General features: G+C 36.3%; 1 protein-coding gene across 1 annotated transcript in view; it reads right to left on the bottom strand.

Moving 5' to 3' along the window:
* Positions 1 to 7,067, bottom strand: part of WWC3 (WWC family member 3) — an 89,376-nt gene extending 82,309 nt beyond the window's left edge. The window contains exon 1 of the mRNA XM_087967040.1: positions 6,376 to 7,067. Coding sequence (XP_087823166.1) covers positions 6,376 to 6,653 — 278 coding nt within the window. The 5' untranslated portion in view covers positions 6,654 to 7,067. The remainder of the gene's footprint in view (positions 1 to 6,375) is intronic.
* Between the last annotated feature and the right edge of the window lie 7,056 nt (positions 7,068 to 14,123).

Consider the following 14,123-nt stretch of genomic DNA (forward strand, 5'->3'; position numbering starts at 1 on the left):
GAGTGCAGTACTAGGAACTGCTAAGGTACTGCACAGAACCCTTAAACTGTCAAGGCTCTGGTAGGACACTCAAGATTGAGGAAGACACATAGCATCCATAGGGATGAAAATGATTTGTGTGTGTGTGTGTGTGTGTGTGTGTATGTGTGCGTGTTTGGCAAAGTTAGAGGGGTTATAACAGAATTAGGCAGGAGATAAGGAAAAATGGATGGGATCAAACATATTACTGGAACATCTTTGGGAGAGATGAATGTACATTACTAAGTTTAGTTTACTTTATTGTCATTGCAAATCATACAATGAAATTAAATGCCATCTTCAGTGTACCTTATAACTATAAAAATAAAAATACAAACACACATCCTTCACATTCTATACAATTGAATTGAAAACCCGATATTGCAATAATATTGCACTATACAGTAGAATCCAATATAGTTACTGCCCTAAGGACAGGTTAAAATGATGCATTTGTTCGTAACAATCACCTAGATTTGAACTCAACTCACTGTCACCTAAATAAGTAGTAAATATAAAATGTATTCAGAATTATTTTACAAATTTCTTCTGACATTTTGAAAAACCTGCCAAATGCTCATGTAAGCTATATAAAATAAAGAAAGATGTTTATATAGATCTTAAGAAAACAGAATAACAAATTCTAAAGCAGGTAACTTAAGCAGTTAAATCAAATTACATTCCATTCAGGTAGCACATTAATGTCTTACAATAGAAGCAAAGACAGATTTGTCAAGTAACCAGTAAGTACATGTCTCAGCTAAAAAAACCTCCCCCAAAGAACTTTAAAGATGTATAATTAATATATGAATTTCACTTTTCTGTTTAATACAGTAGTTACCAAGCTGCTAAAGCTTACAGAAATGGCAACATCAGGTAATCTTACCTGCCATGTCTTAACATTCTAATAGAAGTATCACATATTAAGAAAGGGTAATTTCATAAGGACTGTATAAAATGGTACACAAAGTGGTTCCTATTTTGTTAATCCAATGAAAAGTATAAATGCTTGTGCATTTGTCATAAAGACCAGCAAGTTCAGTAAACATTAAATTTCTTCAGTAATTTTTCTTTTACCAACTGGAATTTGCTATTCTAAATTACAATATTTAAGGTATTTTAATTAATTGATGACTTCAGAGTTTGATGAAATCTGCATCCATTTAATGTTTCATTACATGTTCAGTAGAGACTGCCTCTCCCAATCACATCAATCTCCCTTATGAGATCTAGCAGTGAGGGCCTGCTGCAGATACCATCAACTAGGGATCTACATTCAGTGGATTCCAGAAGATGTGTCTCTTCTGCCATGGGCCCATCTTATCAAACATTCTTCTCCCTCAAATTACATTAGTTCCATCACTTCTGACATTTTGAAATCCCCTTAAGACCTGGCTATATAATTAGGCCTGGGACTCTCAGGGAACCAGAAACATGCTCAAATGCCAACTTTTATTCTTCCTTTGACAAGGGTTTGAATTTGTTTTAATAATACTTATTTTTTAATCTGAATTATTTCTTGTTTTTAATACTTATTGATTGTTGTATGCTACCTACAGTTGTATTTTCTGAAATGGGCAGCTATACAAATGAAAATAAAAAAAAATAAAAAATACATCCAACTGAAATTTAAAAAGTCCCACCCAAAAGATATTATAATTTGTATACCATAGCCTGCAACAAATGATTCTATATGATGAGATGTAAATTAGGGATAATCAATCAATATACAATCCCCAAAGTATAGCTGTCTTAATTGTGGGCTACTCTAATGCCTGCTACCCAGAGCATGGTGAAGTATGGCTACTGCCTCATTCTGATTGAGTACAGAAGAAGTACTTGATCGTAAATGATCATATGGGATGATGAATCTCTACAAATTTCTTGGTTACTACCTTGTGTAAGTTTTAAGTAACAGATGCAATAATATACCTTTACAAACTAGTTGCCTAATATTGATATATTGAAACATATTATTCCCAAAGCATCTCATATGAAGTCATATTTATACCTATCAGGATGGCATGCTTCAACTAAATGAGAAGCGTGTAATATATTTCACGCTATGGGCTACAGATAACTTTCAAGAAGAGTGCAGTGGCTTGAAATCTGAAAGATCACGAAGCAAAGAGAAAAGTATAATGTAATTATAAATTAATTGGTATTTAATTAGTTAATAATTCTTTTCTACTTCTTTAATCATATTCCCTTTCTATCATATTCAAATTGTAATTCAGTGACAATTTGATTCTAAGTCCAGAAATTGTACATATCTATGCCAAAAAAAGGAAAAATTTTGTTGCTCAGGTAAACATTTTGTTAAACTTATTCTTTTCTATACCTTGTAGTAGCAAAGATAAGCTTCAAAATATACACACAAATGCTTCAAAGAAAGTTGATGGTTTCCAATTAATCAAGGCAGGTATCTTTAACATAAATGCCTTCACGTCATCCATAATGGAAATAGAGCAAACAATCTATTTAAAACAGCAAAACCAGGTTTTAGCCAAATACATGCACTCACTTCAAATTAACTGCTCTTTCAGTTCTTACTTTTTTATGTACAATTAACAGCAACATATCAGAGGTTTCTTTGCAGAAATGTTGTAGATACAAAAAAGGCTCTTAGGCAAGATTACTTTTTCCCTTAACTAAAGTTCTATTTTGCAAGCTTTTAAAATATTTTTTTATTTTAGAACAGAAGGTGAGTTTTTTTTAAAGGATTGCCACATGTAATTTTACGTTTTCTAATTGAATGGTGTATTTGATTTTCACAATTTTTAAAGCATACAATATTCCAAATCTACAAATAGTTGCTGAAACAATTTGTCTCTTTGAAAAATAGAATATTTGCAATCCTTTGCTGAAATGTGATATTAGGGAGAAATCAACAACTATGCAACCGCTTATATACATCTTAGAATTATATTTCTCAAATATCTAATCCCCAACCCCCAGTCCATGGCATAACACTAATGCAAACAAGTGAAGCCCCATCTGCAGGATGGAGACAATACACAAAACCCACATCCCCTCCAGTCCACAGAAAAACCTTTCTCCATGGAACCAGTCCCTGGTACCCAAAAGGTTGGAGGCCACTGCCCTATGTCACACTGCAACATATTTTTGATACTATAGACTTCTACTAATTCAAAGTAAATTTCTTATTCCAGTTCTTAAGCATACTTAAACTAATGTAATACTTTCAATTGCAGCAAAAATGCATGAAACTTAATTACGTAGTAGACACAAAACTATTATGAAAGGCTTGTTTTGAAATGTTAAAATTACTGGAAATTAGCTAGTCATACTCCTTTGTTAAAGTATCAAAACAGGAATTTTACAATTTTCTTACTTCTTTTAACAAACTCACAACAAATTGTTTTAGCAATTATTTAACACTGCAGAATTATTTTTTGGCCAGGTACCAGCGGCTAATACCCAAACGATGTATAGTAGTCTTGAATGCATAATTCAGTATATGAGAACAAATACATATTTCTTTCACAAAACCACATAATACTGACAAATGTTTGTTTTTTAATACATTAAACAGTTATACAATCACACATCTTTTAGCAACATCAGTCACTTTTACAAAAATAATCTTAAAGTAGTAGCCCTGATATCTATTTCCTATCTTTTTAAAGAGAGAGAAAGATGAATCCAAGTTGCTAGATCTCAAATCCCATGCCCATTCTCAACCCAGCAATCAAATTTTGTAATCTCTAAATTATTGGCTTAGCAGTATATTGATATAGGCCCAGAATATAAATTAGGCACAGAAATGGCATACACAATTTTAGAAGACCCTTCTTACCCTAATCACATTCTTGGCATACATTACATGTTTAGAACTTAGAATCTGCCAGGGACCATTTTAGTAACTATAGATCTTGGACTGCCATTAAATCCTAAGCACCAACTGTTTTTCAATCCTGGTGTGCATCACAAACAATGTTGTTCCTATTGATTAAAAAAAGGAGACTGGAGCCAGGAATATCTAGCCAAACTTAATATTAGCCCAATGGTAATGTGATGTGGGATATTTGTAAAGACCACTCAGCCAAATTAATTTCTGAACTACAGTCAAGCAAATTTAATAGTACTAATGCTCAATAAGCATGTCTAATGGTGCACATAGATGATTTACTACATTTCTCACTTTGATCAAAGTTATAGCTTTTCTCAATCTAGCATCATTTATATATAATAGGATTATAGTTCTTTGGAGTTTCAACTAGCAATATCATCGCACACATAAAGAACATCAGCCTGCAGCAGAATGCATTTATAATAAAGCTTACAAAGCCTTTCCAAAAAAGATTTGTGTATTAAATGTCCCTATGTAATCTCAGCTTTCAGTCAATTTCATATGGTCCCTTGAAAGCACATTAAATATTCCTGTGCCTTACTCTACAGGAACTATAACTTTATCCCTACACTGTAATGTCCCAAGTAATGTCTTGAAGAAGCTTCTTGGATGAGAAGCGAAACATCTTCAAAGAAAAACAAGGAAGTTCAATTGCCTCTTGAAAAAGCACCTTTGTGACAACTGTGACCTGGATGACTGAGAATCTCCATAGACACCCTATACTGTAACCACTTAGAATTCCTAGTGACAGCTAGGGACATTCTCCAAAATCACTAGTGAAAAAAAGTATTAAACACAAAAGATATGCTCCTGAACCTTTAAAAATTCACCTATAACTTGCCAGCAAATTTTCTAACCATTATTATTAATTGCGTTTGCATTTTCAGCATTAGTATGAAAAACTGTAAGTATAAATAATAATTTAATCATTCAGTGAAATTATGGTAATGTTAAAATTGTAAAATAATTTATGCAGTATTTCCTTAAAATAGAAAGTATGTGTGGAGTATGTTAATATAACATTATCCTATGAAGACTAAAATAGACTGATGCGTAATTAGACGTGGAAATCCAAGTAATTACAACCAGGGGAAAAAGCTGCTCTGCAGCTTCATTTTTTTTTCCTGTTCAATTGTGTCCAATTCTCAAACTGCCTGGACAAGTTCTTGCAGTTTTCTTGACAAGATTTTTTAGAAGTGTCTTGCCATTGCCTCTTCCTTAAGGCTGAGAGAAAGTGACTGGTTCAAGATAACCCAGCTAAAGGGTGCCTCAGGCAGCAGAACTCACAATCTCCCAGTTTCTAGTTTGATACCTTAACCACACCAAACTGTCACTTGCAGCTTAAATACCTAGATTCATATTCAATCTTTGTCAATATACAGCTTTCTGATATCCAAAACCAATCAATGAAAAGTTAACAGATACAAAAAAAGGTGCTTTGGGTTTCTTTGTCATTGATTCAGATTCAGTAGTCCTAACTACCAAAGTCCTAGCTGCAAATGATACCTAAGTTTACACAGTACATTTAACTGAACCTACTCCTTTTCTGTGTATGAACAGGTTTGTACATTTATTTGTTTAAAGTTTAGAAAACAAAATTCCCCATAAACGATCTGCTATATTATCTCAGATATCATCCTGATTCATTATTACAATAATTCCGCTGTGATAAAGCACACAGACTTAAGGTCATAACAATGTACACATGTGGCTGGTACAAATTTTAATGCATGTCTACAGTTTTAAGAGAACGCTTAGAATTAAACAATATTTCAGATTTCATATTAAGTTTACAATATTTGACATGGATCTTTTAGAAATATTTTCCGGAGAGAAATAATTATACACCAGAGAGAAATCTTTTTTCTACTATGTAAAGCAATACATTGTCAATGTCACTGGGATACTGATAACAAAGGCAGGACTCCTTTCTAGTCAGCAAAATTAAGAAGTGTTGTCCTAGAAAGCAATACATGGACATATCTGCTCTTACTTCAGATCTATTACACTGCAGTTTAAAAGCAAATCCTGTTGTACTAACTTTGAATAAAGAACTGGCCTTCTCATTCAAGTTAAAAGAGAATGATGGAGAACAAAATGGAGTTTTCATATCCAGGAATTGGAGATGTTCATCCTGTACTACAAAGCTTGCGGAAATGATCGTACACGAATAATCTGGGCTTTAAATGAAGGCTATTTCTAAAGTTAACTTCTCTGAGAACCGGCCCGATCTCCTTTTTCAACATAAAACAGGGATTCAGGCCCTTTCGAGAAGGCAAAGCGGGGATATCAGACTCCAGGCCCGAGATGCTGGAACCTTTCCTTCCTTCCTACCAATATCACAGGCCCCGCTGTGTGAATCGAGGGCAGGGTCAGGACTCGGGGCTCCAGGAAGGAAAGGGAGGGGAGGGGAGAATAATGGGCGCCAAGGACGCCAATGGTTTTGGGCTTCCAGGGGGAGACTTTTCCCCAGCCTTTCTGACCTGTCCCTGGGGTCGATCCACGAAGTCTGCCGGGTGTTGTGGTCGATGTAAAAGACGCGTCCGTCATAGTCCCTCGCCTCCTCCCAACCAGCGGGCAAAGGCAACTCCGAGCTCTCCCGGCCCCGCGGCCCACTGCCGCCGCCGCCACCTCCGATCGCCGCAGCGGGCACGACAGGAGGCGGCCCCGTCCCTGGTCCTCCGGGCGCCGTCGTCGCTGCCGCCTGTTGCTGCTGCTGTTGCTGCCGCCGCCGTCTCCGTCCTCCGCTGAGCCACGGCATGGCTCCACCGCCGCTCCCGGGCCGCAGCCTCGGCGGTAAGTTCTCTCCCTCCAGCAGCCGCTCTTCGGCCGCGGGGCTCCGAGTGCTCCGCGCCGCCGCCTCCAGACCTGACTAGCGCGCGGCCCAGCCGCGTGAGGCCACAACCAAGCAGGTCCGGCTGCAGCAGCGCCGCCGCCGCTCCGGATTCACCATTCTCTCGCCCTCCCGCCTCCGCCTCCGGCCGGACCCCGGGACCAGCCCAGCCGCTGCTGCCGCCGCCTCAGCTGTTCCTTCAAAGCGGCCCTGGCCCCGTCCGAGGAAGCAGCAGCCACCGCAAGCTTCCCGCCCTTCCTTCCTTCCTGCCTCCGCGACCGGCCTCCCCTAGTGGCTCAATTTCGCAGTTTCGTCGGCTCCCATCCCGCCGGCGCCCGCCCCGCCATCTTCCTTCGCTCCCTCCCTTTTGCCCGAGAACCACACCACCTCCCCCCCCCGCCCGCCTGTCCGCCTCCACTCCGCCCTTCTGCTGCTGAGGCTGCGGCTGCAGCGTCGGGAGGCCCGCTTGGAAGCCGTCTGGGTTTCCCGGACAAGCCGGCGGGCTGGGGAGGCTCCCTCGGAAGAAAAAAGTTTTAAGATGTGGGGCTGGGAGGGGAATGAAAACTTTACTCGAGTCTCTCCTAACTTCGGCCTTGGGACCGCAGCGATGACTGACGGACGCGACTTTTTTAAAAAATGAGAGACTCCGGGTTTCCTTTCAGGACAAAGGAAAAGCGGAGCGGTTGTTAAATAACTCGCTTTCCTGGCTGTGTGTGCAAGCGGGGATACATTTTTGAACCCAACAAAATATTGGCACCCTCTTAGTCGAAGGTCTACCCTATATATAAGTCACGTGGAAAGAGTGCAGCTAACGAGTCCGACTGGTTTAAGGTGTGGTGCGCTTCAGATGTACTGAAGGTAAAAAAAATATGCCGAAGATCTGAACGTGGAACTGTGGAACATGCAAAAGTCACTTCAGTTAGGATAAACTCAGTTAGGATATTTTTTACTGCGGAGGCATTTTACATTACATTACATTTTCAGCATATTTAGCCGTCAGTCAGTTCAGTGGAATTTATGGTATTTTAAGTCGGCGCCTAACAATGAAATTGCTACAGGAGCTGCTCTCACTTTTATTTCTTGGAAGCTCATTGGTTGTTCCTTTTTTGGGAAGGCAATTTGGTTAAATGCATAGTGGATTTAATCCCCTTCTCTTGTCTTAATAACTGGTTTTAAAGTGGAACTAGTTCTTTAACAATCCTGGCCTTTGCTAAAGAAATTAGGCTGAATTTGTTTTTCTGAGGGTGAAAAAGTAATAAAAGTTTCCTCCTGTGTAACAGTATTTCTAAAGTATTGTAAGTATTTTCACACAGCCAGAAATTATTTAACTATTAATTATTTAAGTATAGAGTTATAAGTTGCATACATATAAACAATTGCATACAGTAATTGCTCCTAATTCAGTAGTACACAAATAATTGCTTGACATGTAAAGTATTGGGATACTCCAACCTTTTTTAAAAATACAATCCCAAATGTGTGTGTGTCTGTCTGTCTGTGTGTCTGTCTTTCTGTCTAATACAGTATAGATTTCCTAACAATGATCTCCACCTCTCTTCCTTTTCCTGGGACATTTTAAGGCAAATGCATTTTCCCAGTCTTTCCGGTCTTGAATTTCAAAGAAGAAAATTCCCAGCATTTTCCCAGTCTTTTTCCCATATAAGTAATAATGCAGGGAACCCCAAACAGTGTTAGAGCCAAGAAAATTGTGGACAGGAAGTTTGGCTTATTTTTTTCCCCTTTCTCTCTAAGTATACAATACATGAATTTCACAGGAAGCTTCTATTGATAATGACAAGGGTTTTTTATTTAATTGTATTAAATACATTATGCCGGTATGTATGTGTATTTTATTTAATTACATTACATGCATCTTTATACAAGCATCCTTGTTTAGCAACTGCCTTATTTAGCAACTGTTCACTATTTCATTGGTGATGAAAAAACAACTTTATGACCAATCCTCACATTTACAACCCTTGTCATAAAAACCCTTGAGTAAAGCAAAGGGAAGTTAAAGTAAGATTCGTAAGTACAGTTGAAATGTCATATAGCCACACTTTATTTAATGACTGAATTAAATAAATAAATAGTTGCTAAATGAGGACTGCCTATATGCTGTTTGGATGAATATTAAATAATGATTTGTCCACATATGTTGTAAAAGAAAGCTTATCTGGGATGTTCTTACTTTTTCACATGACTGTAAAATCTGTTGCATTTTTATATTAAGTTTCATATAATTCAAAATTTTTAAACTATATATAATTATATTTGTGACTCATTTCTACATACTGCAGGATAATTTGAGCAGAATGCATGTGTTATGAATTATCTCTTTACATGTTGTAATTTCAGGAACACAGATCAATAATTCTGGACAAAGAATGCCATTGAAACCATGCAGAAGAAGATAGGTGTTCATTGAAGAAATTAGAAGACATTTCATTCTAGTTCTCTAATGACTCTCTGATCTGTAATGTCATTATATAGTGCTTCCATATCATTGTCATTAATGAAAATGTTGAAGGGGTTGAATCTTACAAAATCACATTTAATATATCACCACTTTCATGAGAAACTGTTGACAAACATTGTGATTTGAAGCCAAGTCTGTATCCATTTGTCATGTCATCCAGTACATGCTTAACTAGTTTACAAATCAAAATGTCACGTGTTACTGTATTTTTAAATATTTTTTACAAATGAAATATTGTATGTATACAGCATTCCCCAATCTAAATTTCTTAATTTTGTTAAATAAATTTATTTTTACCTGTTCATTTGACCAAATCCATTGACTTTGGTAATTTGGTAATTATGACATTGTTTTCAAGGTGTGAATGGTTTAGTGTATTGTGTTTAGAATACCATGATTTGAACAATTTGTCCAATTTGTCCAAAAAGTCGTGTGTGTGTGTGTGTGTGTGTGTGTGTGTAAGATCATCGTTGTCCGTATTATACCTTGTAGGCCCATAAATGATGACCAGGCTTCATTTCAAAGAAGTTCTTCATGCAATGAAGATATGTTGTTGTTAGTTGTGAAGTTGTGTCCGACCCATCACGACCCAATGGACAACATTCCTCCAGGCCTCCCTGTACCATCTTTGATGCTATGTTATTTATCTTATAGAGGCAAATTGTCAAATGATGGGGAAAGATTAACTCATATAATCAGAAGTACATAGATCATAAACATTTTTGCATTAATATATGTGAAATAACCATGTACTTAATACAAACAGGATTTTATTAAGTTACAATACATATTTCCAACTATAGAAATATATATGTGTGTGAAAAAAACTAAAATTATTTCCAATTCTGTTAAAATGCTTTGATTTTGTTAAAAACTATGTTTTGAGACCAAAGTCAAAGTGCAGGTCTTGAATTTCAAAGAAGAAATGGCTTGATACCTGGATATCTAAAGAAGTGCCTTTTCCCATATCAGTCATCTCACTGATAAAAGGAACAGTTTAAATAAATGAAACATGGGGGTAGAGTAGATCACATTAGCAGGTGGTCCTTTAACACTTGATGTAATTTGTTTGATCCTTTTCCTTTTTACTAGGAATCTCTAATGAGTTGAGATTGTAAGAGGGATTTTACAGCTATAGCTGTAAAAATTGGCAAATTTGTAAATCTAGCACTAGTTTTCATATTATATTACAAGTTCACTTAAATATGGCTCATGTATAGCCATCTTTCTTTTGTTAATTACTTACTACTTGAAAACAGATCATGAGATGAGAAAGACAACATGGTACCCCCATTCCTCAGTTATTCATGTGAATAAGCTCTGTACAATAAATATCAGGCTCCCCTCCCTCTGAATTTTTCATATTGATAAATGTTGTACCACTTTTTGATTAATAATTGTATTTTACATAGAGTGTATACAAAGGACTAAATGTATGCTGTTTAAAGAGAAGTAACAATGTAGCTGAAAAATCAAGACAGGTAACTGTGTCTTTTAAAGCTTTCCTGTGCTTATATGTGAAATATAAATAGCAATAGCACTTAGACTTACATACCGCTTTACAGTGCTTTACATCCCTCTCTAAGTGGTTTACAGAGTCAGCATATTGCTTCCAACAATTTGGATCCTCATTTTACCCACCTCGGAAGGATGGAAGGCTGAGTCATCAACATGGAAACATTGTAATTAATATATTAAAGTTGTATGCATACTTCTTCTCAAAATGAAGTTACCTTTATTTTCTACCTTTATTTAATATTGCTCCTTTTGAGGCAAAATTGCCATGTGAAATGGCAGCACCTAACTAACCTCTGAGCTCAAAAGCTAAGCAAGTTCAGAACAATCTGGTTAGCTTGGAAAAAATCCTAGAAGGCAGTATCAAATTGTTTCCATATTGTTGCCAAGAAAACTATTTGGAAACATCCATAAAATGATGCGGTGTCATTCTCAAAATGGGCTAGATTTTACTTCTAAAACCAAATTCGCATTACTGATTAACAAGACAATCTCAAAGTTTGTACTACAATTATATTATTTCTACACCTGGGTTTTTTTCCCCTCTTCCCTCCCTAAAAAACTACCTGCATGGATTGTTGTACTAATAAGAGGATTTTCATAATATAAAGAAGATTTAACATCAGGCATTTTCTAGTCTAAAACTGGTCATAACATGCCAAATTACTACATTGCAATATCCATTTTTCTAAAACAATATAAATTTCACATGTGGACAAACTAGTCCATTTGGCAAATTTTGCTATAACAATTCAAGAAGCTAATATTGCCTTTGTAAGTTTCTCTTGTTCTTCATATATCCCAGTTCTACAAAGAAATTCCTCCTTTTAGATCACGGGTGTTCTGTCCTGTGATGTTTCACGACATTTTTTTTCCTTTGCAGAGTTTGGGTGGGCGTGGCCTGTGTGTGATGCATCCAGCCTGCAGGCTGTCAGTTTGACACCCCTGTTTTAGATGAATACAGTTTAGTTTTTCTTTCATTTATAACATATCCACCTTTGTTTACAATTGACATACTGGAATATTGATATGATGGAATTTCCTCTTTCCTTCCCTCCCCTTCAACCTTCATAAAAAAGCTTTCAAACACTTGTCTAGATCTTGAAGAATTAGTATTGTTTATAAAGTTAAAACACATGGCTCATCCATGAAAAAGTAGGTAAACAGAATGAAATATAAGAAAGGAAACAATAAAATATATGGAAATCTTTATGGATGGGTAGTAAGGACAATCAATGGCTTAGCAGTTTTTAGTCACATTTAATCACCAAACTAATATAGCCACTCGCATTTATGACATTAAAAAGTTATTGTATTGGGTGGATTTGAATATGGCAATAAAAAATTACACATTAAACATGCTGCCATGGTCTAATTCCCAGGCAGTATTTGGTAATGAACCATTATTTATACATTTGAATATTTGGTTTTCTAGATTATAGAAAAATCAAAGCAACCACAGTATGACTAGCAAAATGTTCAGTTTTCTCTGATTGCCTGGATTTCATAGTTATTAAAATGTTCACAAATAGTTTCTTAATTTCATTTAAAGTTCTTATTAAATGAATCTTGCTTTCTTCCCATTTCCTTTAGCTGTAAAGTATAACACTATTGCATTAGAAAAATCATAACTGTGTACAAACGTAATGGATTCCGACTGGTAGGTTAAGGTTCTCTACATATGGCCATTTGACAGAAACTCAAAACAGACTATTTTTTGTAGGAGTTGGATTCTTTAATTACTTGCCCTACACTACCATCTTGTGGTTATGATGGTTTATTATTTCATGCTTTCTCTTTTCCCACATAGTATATAAATTATTTTAAGTTGTGTTACATAATATTTAGAAGAAAATAAAATTGCTTATTGAATTGTTCTCTAATGGCAACATGCAAATGTTAGTATTCATTGCTTCATTGACCTTTCTAACAGCCTACAGAATTCTATGTACATGTAAATATTTAAATCTGGGGAGAATTGGCATATATATTGATATATATTTTTTCAATTACTTAAAATTATTATGCTATTTTTGTAATAAACACCAATGGCAATTGGAACAAAATTTAGTTACTTTTCTGACAGTAATATCTTCCAAGGAGAAGTATCGAATTGGCATTTTAAAAGGTGCAAGTAAATATTTAATGCCAATTTAAATAAAGCAGAAGGATATGTGTTATTAATTTTATTTCTTCCAAATGATATGGGACTATATGAACTTGTTTAGACATGCCATGACTCTCTGCTCCCCAAGAAATGACAACATAATATTGAATCTTTCTAATGGCTTCTAGTTTGCTTTTGGTTGTGACTTGAGGTGCTTATTGCTACCTACAAAGCTCTATGTGGCATAGGGCTTGGTTACTTGAAGGACCATCTTTCTCTCATAGTATCTGCCTGGCTGGCTCAATCTGGCAAGATGGTATACTCTGGCTTCCATTGATAAACAATGCCATGTAACAGAATCCCAGAAACATTGCCTTCTCTTGAAGCATGGAATAAGGTTGCCCCAAAAATTCATATGGCTTCCACCCTATTAGTATTTCTTCACCTAGCCTTTGGCAAGGATGACTGATGCACCTTTTCTCCTCTTTTGTTCCATCTGTTTTTCCTTACCATCCTTAATTTTGTGCTATTTTTTTTTTTTTGTAAATGATAAGTTATTATTATGACTCATTGCACAGTTAGACAGACGATTTGGTATTTTTGTCTACCGTTTGAGTCCTTTGTAAGGACCTGAGATAGACAGATGTGGTTGTTCAATGATATTACGGATAATGCCATAGAACCCTGATGGTGAACTTATGGCATGCATGCCACAAGTGGCATGCAGAGCCATTTGTGCTGGCACGCGAGCCACAGGCAAACTTACCTCACTGTGCATGCCTGTGCCTCACAGCTGATTTTTTTTTTTTTGTTGGTTTGAGGCCTTTTTTTGGCCTCCCAGAGGCTTGGAAAAAGCCTCTGCAAGGCTTCTCAGGCCAAATTATAGGCCTGTTTCATCACTTCCAAGTGTTCTGATAGCCACAGATCATGTGTGCCATAGAGAAACCAACCTTAACATCTTAGATTTTTAATATATTTATGATATGGCTATTGCCATTGCAAGCACCAAATCAGAGGATGGAATATAGTTTTTAACAAACTTGGAGAAAGCAATTTATTAAGAACTCTAAATGATCAGTGTTTGCTTGTTTGCTCTATTTATACTAATTAGTTTCTTTTCTTCTCCTAAAACTATTTGGACGAGAAACAGAATTGTATTATCCAAATCCTAACATCCTTGAGCATTTTCCCTAAAAATGTCTTTGAAAATTTCAGAATGTTATACGGATGTTTCCCATGAACCTCTATATCCTTGGTCCTAGTCTACCACCATAATTTCCATCTTCAAATTGCAAGG

This window comes from Notechis scutatus, chromosome 5 (assembly GCF_049901735.1).
Source record: "Notechis scutatus isolate UNSWTSFEM ecotype Mainland chromosome 5, rNotScu1.2, whole genome shotgun sequence".
Lineage (NCBI taxonomy): Eukaryota > Metazoa > Chordata > Lepidosauria > Squamata > Elapidae > Notechis > Notechis scutatus.